The sequence below is a fragment of the Tiliqua scincoides genome, chromosome 5, assembly GCF_035046505.1.
Source record: "Tiliqua scincoides isolate rTilSci1 chromosome 5, rTilSci1.hap2, whole genome shotgun sequence".
In the NCBI taxonomy this organism is placed as follows: domain Eukaryota; kingdom Metazoa; phylum Chordata; class Lepidosauria; order Squamata; family Scincidae; genus Tiliqua; species Tiliqua scincoides.
This window is the reverse complement of record NC_089825.1, coordinates 141,157,358-141,185,277: the sequence shown is the minus strand read 5'-3', so window position 1 is coordinate 141,185,277 and position 27,920 is coordinate 141,157,358. Positions and strand designations below refer to the sequence as shown.

At 44.3% G+C, this 27,920-nt stretch overlaps 3 protein-coding genes across 3 annotated transcripts; all 3 read right to left on the bottom strand.

Annotated features, from left to right (window-relative positions):
* Positions 1 to 4,153: 4,153 nt before the first annotated feature.
* LOC136653976 (olfactory receptor 4Q3-like) lies at positions 4,154 to 5,092 on the bottom strand. Its single transcript, XM_066630837.1, has one exon. It carries the CDS (start codon positions 5,090 to 5,092, stop codon positions 4,154 to 4,156), a length of 939 nt encoding a protein of 312 aa, XP_066486934.1.
* A 4,989-nt stretch (positions 5,093 to 10,081) lies between these two features.
* Positions 10,082 to 11,020, bottom strand: LOC136653975 (olfactory receptor 4Q3-like). Its single transcript, XM_066630836.1, has one exon. The coding sequence runs from the start codon at positions 11,018 to 11,020 to the stop codon at positions 10,082 to 10,084; it is 939 nt and encodes a 312-aa protein (XP_066486933.1).
* Positions 11,021 to 21,336: 10,316 nt separating this feature from the next.
* LOC136653974 (olfactory receptor 4Q3-like) lies at positions 21,337 to 22,275 on the bottom strand. Its single transcript, XM_066630834.1, has one exon. It carries the CDS (start codon positions 22,273 to 22,275, stop codon positions 21,337 to 21,339), a length of 939 nt encoding a protein of 312 aa, XP_066486931.1.
* Positions 22,276 to 27,920: the final 5,645 nt, after the last annotated feature.

The following is a 27,920-nucleotide window of genomic DNA, read 5'->3' as shown; positions in this document are numbered from 1 at the left end:
CTTACATCTCCCATTACACTTTCGTAAGCCTTTCAACCTGTAATGGGTTTCCCTGGATCTGTGCAGGAAATTTTGCAAGCTTAAGTCCAAGGACAGAACAGGAGCAGGGAGGCTGCTGGAAAGCGGGATAGAATTTGTCACTATCACCACCAGACCCACCCCCTCCATCCCTCTCTGTCCCTGTTACACCTTTCCCTGCCTCTCCCAACTCTCCCGCTCAGTTACAAAAGGTTTGGGCTTTAAGTCTCTTTAGCCTAAGTACTGATTTAGGGCACAATCCTAACAAAGTTAGAAGTTAGGAGGAGTTTGGATGTGCCAGTCTCTGGGGGTCACAAAAGTCCTGTAACTGTTTCATGCGTAAATGTGTTTTGTGTTCTGTTTTAATGCTTTTTCTCTAACAGCCCAATCCTAATCTGTGCTGGAACAGGCAGTCTGGCTGGCCTGCACTGTATCCAGCGCAGGGATGGAGGTGATTGTGGCGCAACTTGGGGGCAAGGGGATTTTTTCCCCCTGGGTACCCCCTTACCCAGTCACTGCAATGGGGCTAAATCACTGGCACAGATTCGAGCAGCCCAGAGTTAGGTTGGGAGGTGATTTGGTATCCTGCCTAAGTGCCAGAGGCCAGTCCCACCCCCCTCCTGGGCCTGGCCCACCCAAAGCTCTGCTTGCTACCCCCCCCCCCGCCCTGCAGAGCTCTGGCATGCACATTTTGTACACCCTAAAAAACCCTCCCATCCACCCTGAGCCTCTTAACAGTGTTTGTCACTGACTCATCACCAGTTACTTCCAGTGGTATTTCTAATAGCTGGACCGTGCAAAGTGGTACAACTGGGGACAAACATTGAGGAAAGCTGTTCTAAGACATCTGAGCTAAAATCAGATGTCCAAAGCATGCCAGCTAAATCCTACCCACAACACTAAACACCCAGCTTGATACCTGCAGATAATTTATGCCATTTCCTGAAGATAAAGCTTTGATGAGGCTGAAGTTGGAAGTGGAAGGAGTGCCTGGCTAGATCCAAAAAAAAACAAAAAACCCTCTAGTCCAGTGCTCACCTTCCAAATGTGATCAGCCAGGAAATCATTTTGGACAATGACTTCATTCAGCTTCATGTGTAAATTCCAATGTTACAACTGGTCTTACAGCCATATTGGATCCAACCAGGACTTCAATTGGATAGTGGACTAATTTGTAATGGGCTCAAGGCTATGTGTGAAAAACCAGACCATGGTACAAAGGACTACTTTTTTTTGGGGGGGGGGGGGGAATTGATAGTGAGGCTGATTGAGGGCCAATCTTACCTATCCCTTTCTGCTGATTTGTATGTAAAGCATTGTGGGGATTGCAAATTTTCAGAAAAAATGAAGGGCAAGAGGGACTGAAGCTGCTTTCTCGGGAGTAGAGTAGGAGAATATTGCAAGGTGCCCACAATCACTTTTGTTTGTTCTCAGGAAAGAGAAGCAGGGAAAACGTCATTCCAGACCACTGACATGTCAGAGACCGTAGCATAACATAATCACTCTGATTGCTTTCCTAGTAGCTGGTATTCTGAGGAATCCAGTCTCAGAACAGTGTTCTTCTATCCAGTGGCATAGCTAGAGAGGGTGCAAACTACAAAGTTTTACAGGGAGCCTCACTGCAGTGTGAAAGTGGCCCTTCCCCCTCTCCTTTGGAGCCATTCCAAGCCACTAGAGCAAAATGGAGGTGTTGCAAGGTGCAAAAACCAAGATGTTACAAGAAATCTTAGATGTTGCACGGTAATCCCAGGTTCCAAAGCAAACTCAGTAGACAGTGGTGATCAAATCCAGGCCTTTATTTGTAAATCCATCCACGTCTCCAAAGGAGACTGCGAGCATCGGAAGTGTGAAGAAGAGAAGCCCAGAACGCTTTCTGCAGCTCATTTTTATAACAATCTGGGGTTCCCTCCTTGAAACATATACATGGAGACAATTCATTGGTGGGTTCAAAACATCTGTTGTTCCATCTTATACATACATCATATACAATTCATATACCCCCAGCAGTCAGCAAATGGCACTGCACTTCAATTTCGCTCAAAATGACCTCACCTATAACCATCGTATGACTTACTTCTGGCCTTCGAAATGCAACAAAATTGTTGCTAAAAAGGTTGCGAGCTCTGCTAAAAACAAAAAAACTGCTACTTCTGCATATTCTTTGAGAGCCTGACCTTTGTAATGTGTTAATCTGGAAATGCTTTGATATGAACTGGAAAATAGCTTTGATATGTTGTCTTAAACCTTTAATCCTGTTAGATCACTAAAACGTACTTAGGCTAACGTTAGTTACATGTGTTAATGCACCAAAACTGGTTTGAAATGAAAAACAAAATATAAAGAAACTAGGCTTAAAACTTTGATCTTCTATAATATATCTGGGGGATCTGGTGTCTTATACTGTTCCAGCATGTGTGTGTGCAGCCTGTTGCTCTAGTAATATTGTGTAGCTATCTACATATGTATATATGAAGTCTTTGAACTTAAAGCTTTGATACTAAGCCTGTGTATTAAAAAAAGCAAGACAGACTGATTTTAAAAGCACCAAGGAAAAATATATATATATTTTTCTCTTCTTTGGAGAGGACATTCTCCTTATCTGTTGCACACAAAGGCCTGTTCATTCAAATGCCTTTGTTTGAATGTATCAACATTGTTCTGCAGAGAGCATCTGTGGCAGGCAGCCCAGATCTTGCAATCGGCCTGACTTGTAGAACTGAAACCATACTGACTTATAAAACTGAAACCAGTTCCTTTTTTTTTCCTTTTCTCCTCCACTCCAACCTGCTTGGACATTTCTTCTTTACAACTTATACATACAAACCAATCAAAAACATACATTTCAGGTAAGCATTCCTGCTAAACTTCTACTGATAACACCTTGTATCAGAGGCATATGCTGGAATGGCTCGGAAGGGGAAGGGGAGGGGCCACTTGGAGGGCGTGGGGAGGCTCCCCACAAAACCTCATGCTTTGCATACCCTTTAGCTGTGCCATTGCTTCTGTCCAAGGCTGATGGGGGTAGATGTGACCTACCTCAGTTATGCAACTTCAAAGTTATTTATTTATATTTATATAATAGTTATTTATTTATATTTTAATTATTATTATTGTTATTGTTATTTCAGCAAATAAAAAGCAAAGTGGTCTAAAAAGCAAAAATAAAAAATAAAAATGTATAAATGGTCCCCCTAACCCAAAAGTGCTCACAAACATTTTAAAACACACACAGAGGAAACTGAGACACAGTGCTGGGGTGAATAGATTGTTAATATAAGAGATGCACCATTTTAAAAGGTGCTTCTTTGCTGAGCTAGAAGGGTTACAAAATTCTGCCGCAGCTGTCCATTATTTTATTTCTTTTAGTGGTTCTCACACTTTTAGCACTGGGACCCACTTTTTAGAATGAGAATTTGTCAGAACCCACCGGAAGTAATATCATGATCAGAAGTGTCACCATTAAGCAGGAAAATTTTTCACAATCCTAGGCTGCAGTCCTACCCAATCCTACCCCGAAGTAAGTCCCATTTACTGTCATATACACAATAGCCTGTTAAAAGAACAGATCTGTAACATTTCCCCAAATGCAGTCACATACTATGGTAGCATCAAGTCTAATATATTAAAAATAAAATATTGAAATGAACAGAGACCCACCTGAAATTGCCTCACGACCCACCTAGTGGGTCCTGACCCACAGATTGAGAAACACTGTATACCGAGTGCAATATTAAGAATCCTTGATTTGTAACAGTGTGAGGAAAAGCAAGGCAAGATTAACTACTTCTCCATGCAAGCATGCCCTAGTGCTTCACATCAAATCCGTTTGTACATTAGTTTACAAGCTATGATGAGAGCATTGCTAGTATGAATAACTCCTCTGGAGACTTCTGGTGTTGATGGAAGGAAAGAGGAACAAAAGTATGGAGTACTCAGACATCAGTTCCGATGTTGTCAAATTCACAAGAAAGTTGGTCAACTGGGCAACCCAAGAAATAATGCAGGACACTGGAAAACACACAGCGGACATTCAAGTTGCTCTGAGAAAGCAGCCTGTGTGAAACCCTCCTGATAGTGATTCTTGGGGCTCCAATGCATCACAATTGATTTGGCAGGAAAAGGACATTTCACAGATCTACTCGCGGTGAGGTAGCAGGAAATGTTTGCATTTGTTTTTCAGCTTTCCCATGGCTCCTTTCACCTCTTTGTTCCTCAGGGTATAAATGAGGGGATTGAGGGAAGGTGTGACCACTGTGTAGAACACAGCAGCCATCTTGTCCACCTCGTTGCTGGAGGCAGGCTTCATATACACAAAAAAAATGGGGCCATAGAAGAGGAAGACGACCATCAAGTGGGAGCCACAGGTGGAGAGGCCCTTCCTGCCACCCTTCCCAAAACGGCCACAGAGGGTGGCCAGGATGATGACATAGGAAAGCAGCAAGGACAGAAAACAGGGTATAAGTACCACGGTGCCACTTAAAACTAACAATAGTTCACTAAAATGGTAGTCTGAACAGGACAGCTTCATTACCTGTGTGATGTCACAAAAGAAATTGTCCAGCACATTTGGGCCACAGAAAGGTAGCTCAGCCATGACCACAGTCTGGAAAACACCATGAATGAGGCCTCCTGTCCAGGAAAGTATGAGGAGGCTGGAGCAGCGCTGCCGGTCCATGATGGTTGAGTACCTCAGCGGTTGGCAGATGGCCACGTAACGATCATAGGCCATGACAGAGAGGAGGAACATTTCTACAGCTGCAAAGAGGTGGAAGGTAAGTATCTGGGTCATGCAGCCTGCATAAGAAATGGTACCACCACCATTCAGTACATCGGTCAGTAATTTGGGGGAAGCCACAGAACCCAAAGATAGGTCGAGGAGAGACAGATTAGCAAGGAACAAATACATAGGGCTCTGAAAGAGCTTGGTGTCTGTCCACACAGTCACTATGATAACCAAGTTGCCCAAAAGGACAATGGTGTAGCAGATCAAGGTCAGAGTGAAAAGGAAGTCTAGAGCACTGCGGGAGCCAGAGAAGTCCAGGAAGACAAACTCAGTAACTGTGGATCCATTCATTTTGATGTAATTATCTTGCTGTTCTAGTGGAAGGAGGAAAAATGGATATTGTTAAGCCTTTCAGCCCTGCTTATCTCACCCAATGCAGCTCCCGGAACTATTAACAGAATTATTAACTACTAACATAATGACTATTAACAGAAGCCCAATTTCTTGCAGCCCAATTCTATCCTTGGCTGACCTGCAGGGTTGAGCATTGCCCACACATCCTCTTCTGCTTGTCCAGGGCTGACCAGGGATCATAGCACCATGGGGAGAGAAGTAGGAAGACTTTTTCCTTACCTGCTCAGCCAGGCCATGGTCAGAATTGGCCTACTTGGAAAGCAGAGTGAGACCAGGGAATGTGTCAAGGCAAGGAAGGGGACATAGGATATTGGAAGCTGCTCCCAGCCCAACCTCAACCTGCCCCTCGCCTGGCCAGATCTCTGCCCCAATTCTCTCCTGGAACATCCCCCACCAACTTACCTGTACTGTGGTCTTGTGGCCAGGGGTGCTAGCTGATCTGCTGGCTGCTTCAGCCTGCCCACTGTCCTGTCACCGTACTTGCAGTACCAGCAGCTAGGCCTTTCCAATAGGATTGGGCTGTTGTTTTCCTAAATGGAAATCCAGGACCCTGCCTCATGTTGCTACATACAATGAAAAGTTTCAGATAAATATTCAGGACTGTTTACTCTCTCTCTCTGAATAATTAGTTTGTAGAATGCTTTGAAAATCAAGCACATTAATGATGTTTGCATCTCATTAGCCAGTTTCTAGTTTGGAGGAGTTTGCTTTGGCTAGATGTAAGGAGTTCGGTGGACTCAATGCAGAGTGTAGGAGCTATTCTCTCTTGCTGCTGGAGAGTTGATGGAACTGTGATTGCTGAGATTTTACTAATCATTGCAAGCAAATCATCAGAACTAGGAACCATTGGTGTGTTTGTTTTTAAAGAGAGCTTGGACATTCAAACTTCTGAATTCTGAGTTCAGTTCCCCCACAAAATGTGTGTATCTATGTAGGATACATGCAGAGTTCTGACATGCATTCAGCTGATGTCTTCCACAGTAACTGTGCTCCACAGCAATTGTGAAAGAGTAACCAAAGTATTGTACAGAGATTGTAGAGACATGAGTTGAAACCTTGATCCAGCCTGAGAGATCACTGTGTGACCTTGGCTAGTCAATTCAAGAACCTCCTGGGACTAAGGTGAGGATGAAAGGGGGAACATGTGTGCTGCCATGAGCTCCTTGAAAGAAGGATAGGATTTAAATGACCTGACACACATACCACTGGTCTGATCTGGATATGAGGTAGTTTCATGTGTTCCACAAAGATTTCCATCTCCAATTGGTACTGCAGTTCTGAAGGTAAATAAAAATATGGATTGAGACAGGGTCCTCTGTAGGAACTCTTTAAACCAGTGAGGTTGCATCCATTTTCAACTACCCTTGATTTTAGCATTAGAAACTCTGACTCTTGTTCAATATATGAAGCAATTATTTGCTCAGAAGAATAATTTTAAATTCAGACCCTGCAGACCTTTTCTGTTTGTGAACGTGGACCTGAGATTGAACCTGGGAATTTTTTGGTCAAGATACATTTCGTTAAAAGACTTTGCCAATGTTTATTTTGGGAATATCAAACTGTGATTGGTAAATGCTGAAAAAGAAATCAACTTTAGTTGTAATGATGTTCCTACTGCTGATACTACATTAGAAAATATTATTATAATATCTGATATCGTTAGAAAATGAAAGATTTAATATTTCCTGCTGGCTTACAAAAATACTGATTTTTATTTTTTTGCTATAAAGGATCATGATTATATTTTATAGTCTCCTAGTTTATTTCATACCAAGCTATTGTACAGGTGTTCTCTGTCCAATGAAATTCAATTTCCCTCTTAATAACTTAACCTTTACTATTAACACCTCCAGAGGGGGGGAATCTTTGCTTTTCTCTTTATTTAATTTGCAATCAGCAGTTTAGAACACAGCCACATGACAGCTTGTGAAAGAATGGTTAAAGGAGAGGGCTGAGAAAGTACAAAGGATTATTGATTGCTAGAGAAAAACATTGACTTTCCTCAAATGTACAAATTACAGTTCAACAATTTTATGGTTAAATGCGCACAAGCGAGACTATATACCTCTGGAAATCTGAGAGAGCTTATGGAATAAAGAACATGGGTTTTCTGTAAATGCGAATTTGCAGGAAATCTGTTCCATGGTAAATGAGACATTAATGTGAAACGTAATCAATACCTGCTATATCTCTGTATTCTGGAAGTGACAAGCTGCCTGAGGGGACTGTTATCATATATGGTAGATCTCACCTTGTGCAAAGATTCTCACTGTCTTTCCAATTATGAGTAAAAAGCAATATGGAGCAAGTACCCTCCCAGAAACCAGCACTTCACTTCAAGGCAGTCCTGCATCCTCCAAACATTGTGATCAAGAATCAGAATGTACAGAAAAATGAGATACAAGAAATCCAGGTGAGCAAAAGGAAGGAGATGTAAATGGAAGGTGGCCTGGTCCAGGGGAACACTCTGATGAAAATGAGAGAACTGAGAACTTGAATGAAAATGAGCTTCTCCATGAAGCTATGCAAATGGAGAATTTGAGTAAAAATACTCATCTCTCCTCCCCAGTATCTTTCACTTCATCTGGAATCAAAGGGGACACAATTCTTTCAAGTGGGAATAATCCTTCTGCAGTCTGAGGTCTTTGGATTTCACCCTCTATATTCAAAGCCAGTGGATGAAGACAACAGCATCCTGGATGGCGCTGGCTGCAGTTCAGTCCCAAGTGGGTTAATTATAAACGAAAATGATTTTGAAGTTGTTGTAAACAACAGAACTGTAGAGGGCCTGCATGCATTTTTCAAATGCTTTTTCCCTTTGGAAGAAAAGCTTACATCAGCAAAAGTTGATGCAATTCATTATAGTATTTAATTTTTACCCCAGCCACCCTCACTTTTTCAGATGAAGTCCCCTTCACTCAAACTCCTTTTCCTCCACTTTCTGAATTTGAAAAGACAAATGAAAATGGAGCAGAGGAGTTAGGCTGAAGGAGAGGACAGGGCAAGATTGTCTCCCAGGAGATATTCTAGTTCACCACTTCCTTTTGCAATCACTTACATCTTCCTTTCCCAAACAAGACAGCATGTGAGAAGGAGTTGGAGTCTCCAAGAAATTGGTTGTGGAAGCACCTTCTGTGCTCTGACAGTCTGTTACCAAATGTGACGCAATTCTATCCTGTCCGTTACCAAAAGGGTGCAATCCTATCCTGCGCTGGAACAGGCAAGCCAAGAGGCTTGCATTGTATCCAGTGCAGGATAGGTGCCTAAAGTCGCTCAGCCGGAGGTAAGCCACCCTGGTCCCAATGGGTCTCCTTGGACTTGCACCACCTCCATAACTGCAGGGTTCCAGCCCTGCCTTCCCTGGGGCCACCCGCACTTTCCCTGCCCTCCCCCTGCCCTGGAACACCTCCCTCTTGCCTCCTCCCCACCCACCCCAGCAGAGGTAAGATTGTACTGGTTGCGGGTTGGAGACGTGGAGATTTGGGGAGGGTGAGGGAAGGCATCTCGTAGGTGTTCTGGGGTGGTGGGAAGGTGGGCATGGAGCCACAGATGACTTTTTAAAGGGAGGAGGGCCACTAGGCCTGAGTCCTTTAGTGTCACTTAAGGGTGATTTGGCGACTCAGAAGGTGCCTCCATTATTACTCATTTTCAAGTCACAGGAGGGTGTGACTCGACTTGAGTCAAGCTGCGCTGGGTTTTCTCATCCCTACCAAAGGGCTCACAGTCTGAAAAAAAAAAAAACACCACAAGAAACACCAACAAACAGCCACTAGATACTGAGAAACTGTGCCGAGAAATAAGGTGTGCTCCTCTGCTAAATATAAGAGCAGAGTAACCAGATACAATGCCTATACCTTTAAGCACGGTTTAGAAGAGGGCATTCTGGCAGGTGCAGCTCAACATGGAAGGGTTTAAAAAGCTATACCTGCCAAATCCCCTTCTTCTATACACTGGTTAAAGGTATAGGCACTTTCTTCTCCATTGTATCTGGTCACCCTGTATAAGAGATGCACCATTTTAAAAGGTGCTTCTTTGTCCAACTAGCAAGAGTTCAACACTGTGGAGCTCTATTATCCATTATATTCTCCATTATATTCCATTATAATATCCATTATAATGGATATTATATTCTCTTTTTAGGCTCCTTGTACAGATGTCCATATGCCAGATCCTGGATTTGGAACAGTGTGAAGAAATACAGCAGTGTTTCCCAAACTGTGGGTCGGGACCCACTAGCTGGGTCGCGAACCAATTTCAGATGTGTCTCCACTCATTACAATATTTCATTTTTAATATATTAGACTTGATGCCACTATGATATGTAACTGCATTTGGGGAAGTGTTACTGCACTATACTTTTAACAGGTTACTCTCTATAAGCTTTTAACAATGATAGTAAATGGGACTTACTCCTGGGTAAGTTGGGCAGAATTGTAACCTAGGATTGTTAAAAATGTTCCTGCTAGATGATGGCACTTCCGGTCATGACATCACTTCCAGTGGGTCCCATCAGATTCTCATTATAAAAAGTGGGTCCCGGTGATAAATGTATGAGAACCACTGGAATACAGGGCAAGATTCATAACTTCTCCAGTGGGAACATGCCCTAGACTGTGCACATAAAATCCATATGTACATTAGTGTACAGGCACTGATTACTACACTGCTAGTATTAATAACTTGTTTGGGAACTTCTGGTATTGATGGAATACAAAAGAAGGAACAGCATTGCAATCTCAGATATAATCCATTCTGATATCGAAAACACAAGAAGATCTGTGAACTGGGCAACACATGAAATAATGCCACATATGTGCACATGCAAGTTGCTCTGAGAAAGCAGGCAGTTGGAAGCCTTCCTGACAGTGATTCTTGGGGATTCTATGCATAAGAAGCGATTGGGCAAGAAAGGGAAGTATCACAGATCTACTCCTGTTGAGGCAGCAGGAAGTGTTTACATTTGTTTTTCAACTTTCCCATGGCTCCTTTCATCTCTTGGTTCCTCAGGGTATAGATGAGGGGATTGAGGGCAGGGGTGACCACCATGTAGAACACACCAAGCATCTTGTCTACCTGGTTGGCGGAGGCAGGCTTTATATACACAAAAGCAAGGGGCCCATAGAAGAGGAAGACAACCATCAGGTGGGAGCCACAGGTAGATAGACCCTTCCTACCCCTCTTCCCAAAACGGCCACAGAGGGTGGACAAGATGGTAACATATGAAATCAGCAAGATCAGAAAGCAGGGGAACAGTATCACACCGTTATTGAAAACCAAGAGGATTTCACTAACATGGACGTCCGAACAGGACAGCTTCAATAACTGTGTGATGTCACAGAAGAAATTGTCCAGCACGTTAGATCCACAGAATGGTAGTTTAGCAGTGACCACTGTCTGGAAAATACCATGAATAATTGCTAATATCCAGCAAAGTATGACAAGTCTGGAGCAGCGCTGCCAGTCCATGATGGTTGCATATCTCAATGGGTGGCAGATGGCCATATAGCGATCATAGGCCATCACAGTCAGGAGGAACATTTCTACAGCTTCCAAAAGGTGGAAAGCAAGTATCTGGGTCATGCAGCCTGCATAAGAAATGGTACCACCACCATTCAGTACATCGGTCAGTAATTTTGGGGCAGCCACAGAGCCCAAGGATACGTCAAGAAGAGACAGATTGGCGAGGAAGAAGTACATGGGGCTCTGAAAGAGTTTTGCATCGGTCCACACAGTCACCATGATTAGCAAGTTGCCCAAAAGGAGAATGGTGTAGCAGATCAAGACCAGAGTGAAAAGGAAGCCTAGAGCACTGTAGGAGCCAGAGAAGTCCAGGAAGACAAATTCAGTAATGGTGGATTCATTCATCTTGATGGCTGGTTCTAGTGGGACAAAAAGTGTGGATACTGTAAAGCCTCCAAGCCCAGCTTATGTCACCCACCATAGTACCTCCCCATTAATAGAATTTAAAAGCTCGTATTTTTGATGCCCAATTCTGTCCTTGGCAGACCTGCGGGGTGCAGCAGTGCCCACAGATTCTATAATGCATGTCAAGGGTCGAGCAGGAACAATAGTAAAAGACTTTAACAGGTTGAGTGTTGTTATTCACAAGGGTTTCGTTCCCAGAACTCACCTGGATGGCAAAAATCGCACTAAAGCAAATCAATTTAAAAAACAATGTCCTTTTGCCCAGCAATTTAAAAACAGCCTTGCTGACTTTTTGTATTGCACACAAAGGCAATCACTCTCTCTCCAGGCACTTGGAAAGGCTTCACTCTGAGGCAGCAACCCCTCCCTTCCCCAGGAGCCAGCACAGGGAAAGAATGGAGGAGGTGATAATGACTTGCATTCTTTCATGTGCTCAGGGGGAAGGGAGGGGTCACTTGCCTGGGAGTGAGGGTGTTCTAAGTGCCTGGAGAGAGAATGATTGATGGATTGTCTATCAGCTGTCCTCTCCCCCATTAACAAAGCTATTGTTAAATGTCTTTTTTCCTTTGATTTAAAGGGCCCTTCTCATCACGTTGAGATAAAATCATTAGGTTATACTTGTCCTTACCTAGCCATGCCATGGTCTGAATTCACTTAGTAGTTAGATCTCAGAGTTAGACCAGGGGATTGTAAAGCCCAGGAAGAGGGCATAGTATATTGGAAACCGATATCCTCTTCCAGCCTGCCCTCAACATGCCTTTGGCTTGGCCAGATCCTCACTCCAATTTTCACTAACACCTCCCCACCAACTTACCTGCACTGTGGGTGTGTGTCTGGAAATGCTAGCTGATCTGTTGGCTGCTCCGGCGTACCTGCTGTCAAAGAAGCTACAGTACCAGAAGCCAAGTCTTTCCTATTTTGATAGGATTGGGCTGTTGTTTTTCTAAATGGAACTCCAGGCCCCATTCTCCTGTTCTTACATAGAAAGGCAAGTGTCAGATCAATATTCAGTACTCTGTACTCTCTCTCTCTCTCTCTCTCTGAAGGGTTTTTAGAAAGCGTTGCAAACCAGGCAAATTAATGATGTTTGCATCTCATTGGCCAATTTCCAAATTGGGACATTTTGCTTTTACCAGATGTAAGGTGGAGTCAATGCAGGTGTAGTAGCCATTCTCTCTTGCTGCTAGAGAGTATGATGGAGTTGTGGTTGCTGAGATTTCAGTAGGCATTGCAAGCCCATCATCAGAACCTTGAGGACTAGGATCCATGCAATGCATATATTTTATGAAAGCTCAGACTTGCAGACTTCTGAATTCTGAGTTCAGTTCCCCACCAAATGCCTATGTGGAAAGTGGGCACAATTCTGACACACATGCAGCTAATTCCATTCATAGAAACTGAACTCCAAAACAAATGTGAACAAATGTACTGCAGTTCTGAAGGTAGATGAAAATATGGATTTTCACAATGGACAACACAGTGTCCTCTCTAGGAACTCTTTAAACCAGTGAGGTTGTTTCCCTTTTCAAAACTACTTCTGATTTCAGTATAAAAGGGTTTGAGGCTGAAATCCTATACTCTTGGGAGGAAGCTCCACTCACCACAACTGGACTTACTTCTGAATAGATGGGCATAGGATTGTGCTGTGAGTCTGTTCAGTATCTGAAGCAATTATTTGCTCTCCAGACAAGAATAATTTTAAACTCAAACCCAATAGATCCTTCCCTTTCTGTACACATGAACCTGGAAGATCAAACCTGAGATTGTTTTTGGTGAAGATATCGTACATTTCATTAAAAACTTTGCTAAAGTTTATGTTTTTTTTTCAAATACTGAACTGTGATTGGTAAATGCTGAAAAAAAAAAATTCAAGTCATAATGACATTCCGACTGCTTATATTCCATTAGAAAATGAAATATTTAATATTTTCAGCTGGCTTATTAAAAAACTGATTCTTTTCTATAAAGGATCATGGCTATATTTTATAGACCCCTCGTTTATTTCATAATTTTTTGCCAAGCTGCCTACAGTACAGATGTTCTCTGTTCAACTAAATTAAGGGTGAAATCCAGAGCTGTTGCTGGGCCAGCACAAGCCCCTTGCCCCAGCCTGGGAGTGGAACTTGCTTTCAGGGACTTTTGAACCTCCTTGAAAGTCATGGCGGCCAGTGCAGGGATGAGCGCCAGCCTCCCAGCGCTGCTTTCCAGACTTTGACTGGTGAGTTGCACTGGCCGAGGGCAGTCGGCACAGGGATGTGGGGACGGAGTAGGGGGAGGCTGAAACAAACACATTCCAGGGGGGTGGGCAGCAGGCAGGACCATGGTGGCCCAAAGCCGGGCAGGAGTGGAGCCGGGATCCGGCACTTGGGTCAGATCCTAACCTCACTTCTGGGAGACCTGGCACAGCGCCGGGCTGCTTGGATCTGCGCCACCTCGTTAGGTGGTGGAGAACTGAGTAGCCCCATTGCTGCCGCGTTACCCAAGGTAGGGGAATTAATTCCCCTTGCCCCGGTCTGAGCCGCAGCCAGCCCCAACCCTGCGCAGGATACATGCAGGCCTACCTGTCCCAGCTCAGGTTAGGACTGGGCTACCTGTTTCCTTCTTAAGAAGCTAACTAATTTCCCCATTACTAATTATATCCTCAGAGAATTTAAAAAAAATTTGCTTTTCTCTTTCTTTAATTTGTACCTTGTGGTACTACAGAGTACAGCCACTTGACAACTTGTGAAAGAACAGCGTTCTCTTTTTGTTCAAGGGAGGGCTGACAAAGTTGGAAGAAATATTGATTGCTAGAGAAAAAACATAAACTTTCCACAAAACTACAAAATTTTGTCAAATATGCCTCGAAACTGAGAAAGTTTGAAGATTTATTGTTAATTGGGCACAAGGGAAAAGAGGGTTTATGGAATACGGAACCTAGATTTTTCTCTAAATATGCAGGAAATCTATTCCACGGTAAATCAGTTGATACACTACTTTGTAATAAAAAAATAAAAATTAAATTAAATTAATACCTACCATTTCTCTGTATCTTCGAAGTGACAAGCTGCCTGAATGGGCTGTTATCGTACAAAGTGGATTCCACCTTGAGCAAAAATTCTCACTGTCTTCGTAATTCACCCGGAAATGGGTTCTGAAGGAAGAACCTTCCCAGCAACCAGCATGAATGGCTTCATTCCAAGGCAATCTTACATCCTTTAAATATCATGATCTTTCAAGAAGATTCAGTATGCACAGGAAAGTGAGATGCAAGAGATCCAGGTGACCAAGAGGAGGAGGATGTACATGGAAGGTGGCCTGCTCGAGGACAACACTCTGATGAAAATGAGAGAACTGAGAACGTGAATGAAAATGAGCTTCTTCATGAAGCTATGCAAGTGGAGAAGCTGAGTAAAAATACTCATCTGTCCTGTACAGTATATTTCAGTTCGTCTGAAATTGAAGAGGGCAGGATTCTTCACGCTTCCCTGGGAATAATCCCCCTACAATCTGAGGTCACTGGATTTCACCTCCATATTTTAACAGTCCATGAAGACATCAGCGTCCTAGATGGTGCTGACTGCTGTTTAGTCTCAAGTGGGTTAATTATAAAGGAAAATGATTTTGAAGTTCTTGTAAACAACAGAACTGTAGAGGGCCTGCGTGCTTTGTTCCAAGTGTTTTTTCTTTAGGAAAGGAAAGCTTACGTCAGCAGAAGCTGATGCAATACATTTTTAAAAAATTTGTACCTCTTTTGTTTGGCCTTTTCAGCCACACTAGACACTGTGCCAGAACCACCATTCAGAGCCTTTCGAGACTGAAGGTTGCCAACTAAATACCCCAGCCATCCTCACTTTTGCGAACATGGTTCCCTTCCCTTTTGTCTTTGCAATGGCCCAGTAAGGCCGACTGGGTTGAGAGATGGCAGCTGACTCAGGATCACCCAACAGACCAATTAATGGCCCAGTGTTACACTCGGCCAGAGGGGTGCAGTTCTGCCAACACTATCTCCACTGCCTCCCATGTGCTGGCTGGGGACCAGGTTAGTAAGAAAAAATTACTGATCTCCCCTCTCACTCCATGGTCCTATATGGGCCTACTCAGATCTATGCCAGCCCTTTTGTTCTGCCTTTTGGTGCTTATCGGCTACTACATCAATGGCACCACTGTGTGGGCTATCAAGTGCTGGGGCAATGGTGGCCCATGTGATACTCTGGCAGGATGATAAACTGCCAGTGTATCATGCTGATAGGAGTAGACTGCCCATTCCTCTGGACCAGGGGTGTCCAAAGTTTTTGGCAGGAGGGCCACATCAGTTCTCTGACACTGTGTCGGGGGCCGGGGGGGGAAAGAATTAATTTACATTTAAAATTTGAATAAATTTACATAACTTTACATAAATGAATATATTAAAGATGAACCTATATGAATGAGGGTCTTGCAATAGCTCAATGCCTATAAAAGGCCTTGCACAAAGCAAGGCTGGCCTTTCCTTTGCTGCCACTTCTGCATCACAGATGTGAAAGAGCAAGCAGTGGAGGGAGCTCTCATCCCTCAGCTCACACGAGAGGTCAAACAGTCGCCCTCACGCTGAGAGAAGTTGCATTGGGCCAGTGTGGGCTTCAACAAATCTCCGGAGGACCTGAGGCTCATTGTAGACTGGGGGCTCCCTGAAGGCCGCATTGAGAGGCCTCAAGGACCACAAGTGGCCCCCGGGCCGGGGTTTGGACACCCCTGCTCTGGACTAATAGCCCAATCCCAGCGCCCAGGGCTGCAGCAGCGGCGAAAGGGATACTGTTGCATCCCATGGGGCTGGGAAGCAGCCACAGGGCTACAAGGGATAAAGAAACTTATGCTTCCTTACCCCATGTAATAGCCAGGTGACCCTGATGGGTCTCCTCAGATCTGTACCCACTACTGAGCAGGGCAGATCTGAGGAGACCCACGTCAGGTCTCCCAGACTGGGATGGGCATTTGGATATGGTGGCAGGGTCTGCTGCCATAGCTGCCCCCCACCCTGCTCCCTCGCTCTGCCACACCTTCCCCCACACTCTACTCACTCCAGAATACCTCCCCCCCAGACTTACCTCTCTGCTACCTGGTGCTCACCCAGAACTCAGGGTAGTGGTCCCTAGTGTGGGCTTGCACTGGGCCAGCTTTGGTGCCAGACCTGCATAGATTGTCACAGGTGTGCCTTATGGCATGTTTGCAACAGTGTGTGCTGGTACTGGGCCGGTGCAGTCCTGTTTGGGTCTCAATCTGGTGGTTTAGCCATAACACAAGTTCTCCCTCAAAGTTTTCATTGGACAAATATTGTTCTTCTTTCTTTGTACATAGTCAAGTGCACCAGTCCTCTAGACCAGGGGTGCCCAAACCCCAAACCTGGGTCCACTTGTGACCCTCGAGGACTCCCAATGTGGCCCTCAGGGATCCCCCAGTTTCCTATGAGCCTCTGGCCCTCTGGAGACTTGCTGGAGCCCGCACTGGCCTGATTCAACTGTTTGACATCTCGTGTGAGCTGTGGGATGAGGGATCCCTCCACTGCTTGCTGTTTCACGTCTGTGAAGCAGCAGTGGCAGCAAAGGAAAGGCCAGCCTTGCTTTGTGCAAGGCCTTTTATAGGCTTGAGCTATTGCAAGACTTTCATACATTCATATAAGTTCATCTTTAATATATTAAATATATTTAATATATTCATTTATGTAAACTTATGTAAATTTATTCAAATTTTAAATGTCCCCCAAAACAGTGTCAGAGAGATGATGTGGCCCTCCTGCCAAAAACTTTGAATACCCCTGCTCTATACAATGTGCCCAGGATCTACAGCACCGCAAAAGACCAAAGTAGCACTGCTGAATGTTCCAGGGTGAAGATAGGCCAACACTACTGAGAACAGACTCAGTTGGAAGTCAAATCTTTTGGGTCTGTTGAAGAGCATTTGGAAGGATTTGGGGGAATTCTTCTAGAGTTAGATTTTGGGGGCACCTGAAGTTGAGCAAGGTGGCCCCAGACCTTTCAGTATAGGAGATTGGGAACAAAATGTTACCACCACCCCTTCTTCAGTGGCACCTCAGCAGGTGCAACCACCACTGCCCCTGCTCTTGCTTGAGGTGCTTCTCCTCCAGTTTCTGGATTTAAAAAGTCAAACGAGAATGGAGCAAGAGAATGAAAGTGGAGAGAAAATGCTAGATTGTCTCCCAGGAGATGATCTAGTCTACCACTCTCCTGCCTCTTGCAATCCATTTGCAGCTTCCTCTTCAAATCAGAAAGCATGTGAGAAAGCGAAGGAGTGGTCAGTGGCAGCAACCTACCCATGGCTGACCAATGATTGCTTGCAAAAGTGTATTTAGTCAGAACTGCCTACCACTCCATGTGCCGGAGCTCCCGCTGATCCTCTTGTGGAGGCTCGTCTTTTCCTTTAGTGGCAAGATATCTGTGACACATCAAATGATGGGGTAGCACCCTACAGTCTGACTTTATTGGTTTACATGTGAGACCCCTGATTCAAGTCAATGTTGCATAATCCATTAACAAGGGAGGCAGCTCAGTGACAATTGCATCATCAGTGGGAAGTATCCAGTAATGTCTGTCAAGCCCTTTTATACCCAACTGCTGCCGTCAATGGAAAACCCAACTGCAGCTGTCAATGGAGAACTAAGTGTGGTTGACTTGGCTCCTTCCCACCAACAGTCCCAACATAACACTCTTTTCTTGGGAATTCCAATCACAGGTTTTAGCAGCAGAATCTTCTCAGTGTGTGGTGCTGTCCACTTGCCCATCAATTGTTGTCAGGGTTGGCCGACCCATGTAGACAGGAGAGGATTTAGTTAAGACTGAGCTGTTAGAAGCACTGAACATGTTTGTCACTTTGACTGCACATGAGACAAGGAAAGATTTGAGATTTTGTGGCTTGATGGCAAGGCTGCCATGTATTGATGAGTTGTGGCCCTGCCACACATGACCAAGCATACGTTGGACCTGATTTACCCCTTTGTCATGGACAGATCATTACCTGGTGCAGTGTTAGTTGATGGTGATGCCTAACCTCTGCAAGGGGTTGTGGGCAAATTATGTGGTCTGCTCTGGAAGGCTAATGGAGTCAATTTCCTGAAGATTTTGGGTGACATTCCTGCTACCAGGGCTGACAATACACCCAAGAATTGGGGGGGGGGGGACCAAGAACAGTCAAATGACAAAAAAGTGATAGTCAAGCTCACAGCATTGCCTCCCTCAGTCACAACCAGGCATTTTGCAGTGAAAAGCTAATACTGTTAGGTTCACACTATAACCAGGTCTTCACTTGCAGTAAACCAGAGTTTCTCAACCAGTGGTACGGGTACCACCAGTAGTACTTGAGGTTGTGTCTGGTGGTACTCACAGGACTCCTGGATACCCGCTGCCTGGCAGTGAGACCAAGAATGTGATGCAATGAACAGTGATAGCTCAGTGGGCAGAGTTTTCCACGCTCAAAAAAGCCTCCTGCCTACCTTGAGCCTCTTACTGGTGTTTGTTGCATTGCATCTGGCCTCCCAACCCAGAAGAAACTGATGATGATGTCAGCACCAGTTTCCTCAGGTGGTACTTCAAATAGGTGGACCATGTGAAGTGGTGCGGTAGAGGACAAATCTTGAGAAACTTTGCAGTAGACTGAGGCAGGAAAGAGGTGGTGGAATCCTGAAGAGGGTGCATGAAGTGTACCATTTCAAACAGAATGTGGGGGATATCGTTTTTGAATGTGCTCTGTGTGAAAATCTGCCTGTAAGCAGAAATCTGGCAAAGCATGAAATGTAGAAGGGGTGGAGCAACCATATCTCTATATGTCACAGGCAGAGCAATCCTAACTTGCGCGGGAACAGGCAGGCTGACAGGACTGCGCTGTATCCAGCACAAATTTGGGGCTGACTGCAGGCCGGCTTGGGACAAAGGGAAATAATTTCCTTTACCTCGGGTAACACCCCAGCAGCCCCAATGGGGCTACTCGGATCCACACCATCTAATAAGGTGGTGCAAATCCGAGCAGCCTGGACAGGGCGACCAGATGTCATAACTGCCAAAGAGGACAAGGCACCCCAATGTAGGGCATCCAAGAAAAATGTAGGGCATGACAAAAGCTAAAAACACTCATATATGAATTTCATGTGATTAATTTAAACACTGTATTATTTATTATTAAATTTAAAACTATATTACATATAATTTATTGCATAGAATTTAGTCATTACAAGAAGGCTATGTGCTGCCTGCAGGGGCCCACTCACAAGGAAAAGGACATTTACATTATTTTCCAGGATATGAGGTTTAAAAAGAGGATATGCCCTGGAAAAAAAGGACTTCTGGTCACTCTGAGCCTGGAGCTGCTCTGGGCTGCCTGGGAATGGGGCTAGGACCTGACCTAAGTGCCGGATCCTGGCCCCGCCTCCCACTCCCTGCCACAGGTTGCCATATGCCACCCACCCCTCTCCCTCCCCCCGTCCCGCCACCCACCCTTTCTCCGAAATGCTTTCTCCTGCCTCTTCCCCGTCCTCCCCACGCCCCCCACCAGATCCCAATGCTGGCCTGAAAATCACATATCCCCTAGTACAGCACTCAATTTCCACTAGTAAGCAAGGAAAACGTCATTCCAGACAGCTGACACGTGATACACTGTAGCAGAACATAAATTCTCTCCTACTGAATTCCTCATAGTATTCTGGGGAGTCCTGTCTCGCAATAGTGTTGTTCTATCCAAGGGCTTATAGAGGGTAGATGTGACCTGCATCACTTATGCAACATCAGAGTTATTGTGATTATTATTTTTACAAATATTTATATATCACTTTTCAGCAAAAACCAAAGCTCACAAAGCGGTTTACAAAGAGCCCTTTGGGGAGAAAGGTGGGGTAAAAATTAAATAAATAAAGAATAAATGCCAGGATTATTATTATTAAATGGTCCCGTATCCTGAAAAGATTTACAGCCTCTAAAAAGCACGAGCAACACCAGCAAATGGCCACTAGACACTGAAATGAATTCACAGGGGTGAACAGTGCACTCCCTGATAAATATAAGAGATGCCCTACTGAAACTGAAAAACTATAAGAGATGCCCTATGTTTAAAGACTCTTCTTTACCCAGCTACAGTGGCAGACCTGCCATTAAATGAACCAGGCAAATGACCCAGGTGCGAAGCCTTGTGTGCCTCTAGGACCACACAGAAACCTCCCTGAGGCTCCTGACTCAGAAACTGTGCTTCCAAGGGGGTGCAACATCTTTTTTTTTGGGGGGGGGGCATCATGGACCTGTGCCCCAGTACACAGGGCTGGGGAGGTCCGCTACTGCCCAGCTAGCAAGAGTTTTGTAACTGTGAAGCAGCTGTTCATTTTTCTGTTCCTTTTTTAGGCTCCTCATACAAATGTCTATATTCAGAATCCTTGATTTGGGACAGTGTGGGGGAATGTAGGGAGATATTAGTCACTGCTACAGTAGGACTATGCCCTAGAACAGTGGTTTGCAAACCTTTGAGCACCAGGACCCACTTTTTAGAATGATAATCTTTCAGAAACCACCAGATGTGATGTCATTAAGCTGGAAGTGATGTCATGGCTGGAAGTGGCATCATCAAGTAGGAAAATTTTTAACATCCACAAACAACAAAATCAAAATAAATTAAGTAAATTAAAAGTTTACAGTAAATATAAGTTTAAACATTTATTTCAAATAAAGAAGTACCCTCTTAAGCTTCCCAAGCCATTGATGATCTGTTTTTTAAAAATTCCCCAGACATCCCAAAGGCTACAAACCTATCCGCACTTACCCAGGAGTAAGCCCCATTGACAATCATTGTTAAAAGTATTTACATAGTAACCTGTTAAATGCACAGATCTGTAACATTTCCCCAAATGCAGCTGCATACTATAGTAGCATCAAGTCTGCTATAATAAAAATGAAACATACATTGAAATGAATGACAACCCACCTAGTGGGTCCTGACTCACAGATTGAGAAATGCTGCCCTAGACTTTGTACATACAATCCATTTGTATATTAGTTTACAAGCGATAATTAGTACATTGATACTATTACTAACTTCGCTGGGGTCTTCTGGTACTGATGGAATGCAAGAGAAGAAAAAGAACTGCATTCTCAGACATCATCCATTCTAACGTTGTCAAACTCACAAGAAAGTCTGCAAAATGGGCAATGGAAGAAATAGTGTCAGATATGTACACAGTCAGGTTGCTCTGAGAAAGGCAGTTGGAAGCCCCCTTGACAATGATTCTTATGGCTCCTATCACAGATCTACTCCTGTTGAGGCAGCAGGAAATGTTTACATTTGCTTTTCAGCCTTCCCATGGCTCCCTTCACCTCTTGGTTCCTCAGGGTATAGATGAGGGGATTGAGAGCAGGGGTGACCACTGTGTAGAATACAGCAGCCATCTTGTCCACCTGGTTGTCGGATGCCGGCTTCATATACACAAAAGCAATGGGCCCATAGAAAAGGAAGACGACCATCAGGTGGGAGCCACAGGTGGACAGTCCCTTCCTACTGCCCTTCCCAAAACGGCCACAGAGAGTGGCCAGGATGGTGACATATGAAATCAGCAAGGTTACAAAGCAGGGTAAAAGTATCACAGTGTCGCTGAACACCAAGAGAATCTCACTAACATGGATGTCTGAACAGGACAGCTTCATTACCTGTGTGATGTCACAGAAGAAATTGTCCAGCACATTCGATGCACAGAATGGTAGCTTAGCAGTGACCACTGTCTGGAAAATGCCATGAATGATGCCTCCTGTCCAGCAAAGTATGAGGAGGTTGGAGCAGCGCTGCCGGTCCATGATGGTTGCGTACCTCAACGGGTGGCAGATGGCCACATAGCGATCATAGGCCATGACAGTCAGGAGGAACATTTCTACTGCTGCAAAGAGGTGGAAGGTAAGTATCTGGGTCATGCAGCCTGCATAAGAAATGGTACCACCACCATTCAGTAGATCAGTCAGTAATTTTGGGGCAGCCACAGAGCCCAAAGATACATCAAGGAGAGACAGATTGGCAAGGAAGAAATACATGGGGCAGTGAAAGAGCTTGGTGTCAGTCCACACAGTCACCATGATGAGCAAGTTGCCCAAAAGGACAATGGTGTAGCAGGTCAGGACCAGAATTAAAAGGAAGAGTAGAGCACTGCGGGAGCCAGAGAAGTCCAGGAAGACAAACTCGGTAACTGTGGATCCATTCATCTTGACGGCTGGTTCTAGTGGGAGAAAAAGTATGGATATTGTTATCCTTCCCAGCACTGTTTAACTCATCCAACATAATATATTTCCCTCCTGGAACTATTAATAGAATTAAAACACTTGTGTTCTTGGGCCCAATTCTATCCTCTGCCGACCTGTGTGGTTCAGCAGTGTCCAAGGACCATAGCACCATGGAGAGGTAGACTTACCTACACATTCACATCATGTTCCTGAAGAGGCCTACTTGGATAGAGAGTGAGAGCAGAAAACACTCAAAGGCAAGGAAGGGGGCATCGGATATTGGCTGCTATCTGCTCCCAGCCTGCTCTCAACCAGTCCCTGGTTTGGCAGATCCCCACCCCAATTCTCCCCCAGAACAGCTACCTCCCCTCCAACTTACCGGTACTGTTCCAACCTGCGTGCTGTCACTGATGCTACAATACCAGCTGCCAGGCCTTTCAAATTCTGACAGGAATGGGCTATTGTTTTCCTATATGGAACGCCAGGCCCCCGTCTCATGTTTCTACAGAGAAAGACAAGTGTCCTATCAATATTCAGGAATCTGCACTCTCATTGATCAATGTTTTTATAAAAAGCTTTGCAAACTAGGCAAATTAATTACACTTGCATTTTGTTAGCCAACTTCCAAAATTGGGGATTTTGCTGTGGCTAGACGTAAGGTGCCTGGTGCAGTCAATGCATGGTTGGCCAGAAGAATTTAGTAGCCATTCTCTCCTGCTGCTGGAGAGTATGATGGAGTTGTGTTTGTTGAGATTCCTGTAGGCATTGCAAGCACCACATCAGGGTTTTGAGAACTAGGATCCATGCAATGCATATATTTTATGAAAACTCAAGAGTTCCAGGCTTCTGAATTCTGAGTTAGTTTCCCCACAAAATGCATGTTCCTATGAGGGATGTGAAGGATTTTGACACACATGCAGCTATCACTCTCCACAGTACGTGTGCTCCTAAGCAAATGTGAAAAAGTAGCCAGAGTGCCGTGCTGAGTTAGACATGAGTTAAAACCTGTGCTGAGTTAGTTATGAGTTAGACAGGAGTTGAAACCTTGATTTGGCCTTGGCGATCACTGAGTGACCTTGGCCAGTCACTCTGTCTCAATTCAAGCTACCTCCCTAGACTATGGTGATCATAAAAGAGGGAACATGTGCGCTGCCCTGAGCTCCTTGGAAGGAAGGATGGGATATAAGTGAAATGATATGACACACGTACCACTGGTCTGATCTGGATACTAGGTAGTTTCATGTGTTCCACAAAGATTTCCACCTCCAGTTGTCACTGCAGTCCTGAGGGTAGATGAAAATATGGATTGAGGTAGTGTTGCCTCTAGAATCACTTTAAACCAGCATGGGTGCATCCCTCTTAAACTTCTTTTGATTTCAGTAAGAGAGTCTGACTCTGTTTAGTAAGTTTATGTCCAGTATCAGAAACAATTATTTGCTTTCTATACAATAAGAATTTTAAACTCAGACCCAGTAGACCCTTTTCTTTCTGTCTACATGGAGCTGGGAGATTGAACCAGAGATTGGCTTTTGTCAAGATATATTTCATTAAAAGACTTTGCTAACATGTGTTTTGGGACTATTGAAATCTAATTGCTAAACACTTTATGAAAATTCAGCTCAGGTTTTCTGCTGATATTCCACTAGCAAATGAAAGATTTAACTAATCCTGTTCGTTTATTAAAAAACTAATTTTTTTTGTGGTTCATGGTTATATTTTATAGACCATGACTATTGACTATAGACTATTAAACTATCATTTAAAAGTTTAAACTAGTTTTATAGACCCCTAGTTTATTTTAATCATTTTTACCAAGCTATCCTAAATGTGTTCTCTGTTCAACTAAATCCAGTTTACTTCTTAATAAACGAATTTCCTATTTACTAATTCCAACCCCCTCCACCATGGGGGGGGGAACTTTTGCTTCCTCTTTATTTAATTTGTACCCCTCAGTATAGAGCTCAGCCACGTGGCAGTTTGTGAAAGAATGGTCAAAAGACAAGACTGACAAAATAGGAAGAAATATTAATTGATTTAAAACATTTATTTCCACAAATGTACACATTATTTGTAAATTATGCTTCAAAACTGGAACGGTTCAACAAATTTATGATTAAATAAGCACAAAAGTTAGACTACAGCATAAACTACAACATATTCCTCTGGACATTTAAGACTCTTTATAGAATAAGGAACATTGATTTTCTCTAAATATGTATGTGCACAAAATCTGTTCTTTTATAAATGAGATCGCATACTGCTCAGTAATGAGGAATGAAATTAATACCTGGTATGTCTCTGTATCCTGAAAGTGACAAGCTGCCTTAGGGGGTTGTTATCGTATACGGTGGATTTCACTTTGTGCAGAGATTCGCACTGTCTTCCGAATTATCAGTAAAAGGCCATCTGGAGCAAGTAACATCCCAGGAACCAGCACCACTTTGTTTCAAGGCAATCCTGCATCCGCTAAATACAGTGATCTTTCAAGAAGGTTCAGAATGTACAGAAAACTGAGACGCAGGAAATCCAGGTGAGCAAAAGGAAGGAGATGTAAATGGAAGGTGGCCTGGTCGAGGACAACACTCTGATGAAAATGAGAGAACTGAGAACTTGAAGGAAAATGAGCTTCTCCATGAAGCTATGCAAGTGGAGAAGCTGAGTAAAAATATTCATCTCTCCTGTCCAATATATTTCAGTTCAGCTGGAATTGAAGAAGGCAGGGTTCTTCACATTTCCCTGGAAATAATCGTCCTGCAATCTGAGGACCTTGGATTTCAGCCTATGTATTGAAAGCCTGTTGTCATTTTCCAGCGTCGATGAAGACGTCAGCATCCTGGATGGTGCCGTCTGCCCTTCAGTCTCAATTGGATTAATTATAAGTGAAAACAGTTTTGAAGTTCTTGTAAACAACAGAACTTTAGAGGGCCTGCACGCTTTTTCCAAGTGCTTTTTTCCCTTGGAAGAAAAGCTTACATCAGCAGAAGTTGATGCAGTTCATTAAAAAAAAAATGCACCCCAGCCATCCTCACTTTTACAAACATGGTTCCCTTTCTCCTTATCTTTACCAGAGTTCAGTAAGGCTGATTAGACTGAGACTGATCCAGGACCACCCCACAAAGCAATGGATTGCCCAATTCTATCCTCGGCTGGCCTGTGGGGCGCTGTGACGTGTAGCACATGGCTAGGTTATTTCCTGGACCAGGAAATAAGAAATGTTTCATTTATCATCTCTGTCACTCCATGGTCCCCTGTGGGTCTAGTCAGATAATGTAACTCTTCTGTGTTGACTTTTGGTGCTTACTGGCTGCTGTACCATTGACAACACTCTGGTGGAATGCAAACTCTGCTGGAGTATCATGTAGATAACATTAGGCTGACCATCCCTCTGGACCAGGGGTGCCCAAACCCCGGCCCTGGGGCCACTTGCTGCTCTCGAGGCCTCTCAATGTGGCCCTCAGGGAGCCCCCAGTCTCCAATGAGCCTCTGGCCCACCGGAGATTTGTTGGAGTCCACTCAGGCCCGACGCAACTGATCTCAGCGTGAGGGCAACCGTTACCTCTTATGTGAGCTGTGGGATGAGGACTACCTCCACTGCTTTCTGTTTCATGTCTGTGATGCAGCAGCGGCAGCAAAGGAAAGGCCAGCCTTGCTTTGGGTAAGGCCTTATAGGCCTTGAGTTATTGCAAGACCTTCATTCATTCATATAAGTTCATCTTTAATATAGTCATTTATGTAAACTTATGTAAATTTATTCAAATTTTAAATTTAAATTAATTCTTTTTCCTCCCCGGCACCTGACATAGTGTCAGAGAGCTGATGTGGCCCTCCTGCCAAAAACTTTGGACACCCCTGCTCTGGACTAACAGCCCAATTCTAAGCACCATGGTGGAGCAAAGCCATAAGGGCTACTGCTGCATCCAGCAGCCCTGCTGATCATGCTGGGGGAGTTCAGTGTCTGTGCTGAGGCCCCCAGTGTTGGTTGGGCTCAGTGGGGTTTAAGGCTGCCATGACAACCATGCGTCTGTCTTAACAAGTTGTGTCCAACATGACCAAGCACATGTTGGACCTGATTTTCACTGCTAGGCAGAGGGGGGTGATTTGGTGGTGATTACGGACCTAATCCTATCCAACTTTCCAGCACTGATGCAGCTCAATGCAGCCCAAGGTACGGGGTCAAACATTCTGTTACCTTGAGGAGGCTGCTCTTGTCTGTCTCTCCACCACAGGGCATGTTCCACTGACACAGCTGCATCAGCACTGGAAAGTTACACAGAAGTGGATCCCAAGATGACACTTTCATAGTGGACAGATCATTACCTGGTATGGTATAGACTAATGGTGGTGTTTAACCTCTGCAAGGAAGGAGGCCAAATGGTATGGTCTGCCCTGGAAGGATGATGGATTCAAATGGTTTTGTGAAGGATTTGGGAGACTTTCTTGTTACCAAGGTTTGCAATTCACCTATTGCTCTGGTTGCCCTCTGGGATGAGGACATGGCTAGAGCTTTGGACCAAGTAGCTGCTATGTGACCTTGACCAGGTTGTGGTTATTCACATCAGTTTGGGGAGGTTTGGCTAAATGGTTGGGGAGGGCATGACTGAAGGAGGGGATATCCAGTAACATTGGACTGCATCTAACCAGGGCCCGAAATACATTCTTCCCTGGTTTGTAATGGGCTTCAGGATGTGTGTGAAACCCCACACCATGAGCCAAAGTACTACAATATTTTGGCACAAGTTAGGGAGCCACACTCATGACAAATAGTTTCTTGGCCTTTTGTGCTGTTTCCATTACTCTCAGAAGCTGCTTTCAGAATTCAAACTGACCAGGAGTCTTAAGCCATGCCGTGTCGATGTCATTATTGATTTGGTTTATTTTGATTCCAGAGCCTCCAAGGTTTGTTTAATGACAAACTCAAATGTACTGCACATGTGATCATCAACATAGGTTAAGAAATTCTGGCTAAAACAATTGCTGTGGTTGTTTATGGAGATTACCTGACCATCAGAAACAGGAGGGGACGGACTAAGAAGAATCAAGTGATATAAAAAGAAGTGAGAGTGGAGCGTACAGCACGGCCTCCCTCAGTCACAGCCAAGCATTTTGCCCTCAGAAGCTAATTTGGCTAAGTTCTCACGATGGCCAGGTCTTCACATGCAGTAGACTGAGGCAGGAAATAGGTGATGGAATCCTAAAGAGGTTGCATGAAGTGTACCATTTCAAACAGAATGTGGGGGATATCGTTTTTGAATGTGCTCTGTGTGCAAATCTGCCTGTAAGCAGAAAACTGGCAGAGCAGGAAATGCAGAAGGGATGGGGGCAACCATCTCTCTATTTGTCTCCTTACAGTAGCGATTTTCAACCCTTGTGCCATGGCACACCAGTGTGCTATGGTTGGTCCACAGGTGTGCTGCAGGAGTTTGAGGAAGCTCATTTATTAGTAGGGCAGTTGGGGGATTTGAGTTCCCTACCAGCGGTATGGTGTGCCTTGTCAGTGGTCAAAATATTAATGACGTGCCTGGACAATCTTAGCACCTTGTCAGTGTGCCATGAGATGAAAAATGTTGAAAATCATTGCCTTACAGTATAGCCCTGGCACCACAAAACATGGAGCCTTTCTCAGGTTA

What these genes read in the sequence shown, in the direction of transcription:
- LOC136653976 (XM_066630837.1), bottom strand. Translation starts at nt 5,092, where the DNA reads ATGAATGGATCCACAGTTACTGAGTTTGTCTTCCTGGACTTCTCTGGC.
- LOC136653974 (XM_066630834.1), bottom strand. Translation starts at nt 22,275, where the DNA reads ATGAATGGATCCACAGTTACCGAGTTTGTCTTCCTGGACTTCTCTGGC.
- LOC136653975 (XM_066630836.1), bottom strand. Translation starts at nt 11,020, where the DNA reads ATGAATGAATCCACCATTACTGAATTTGTCTTCCTGGACTTCTCTGGC.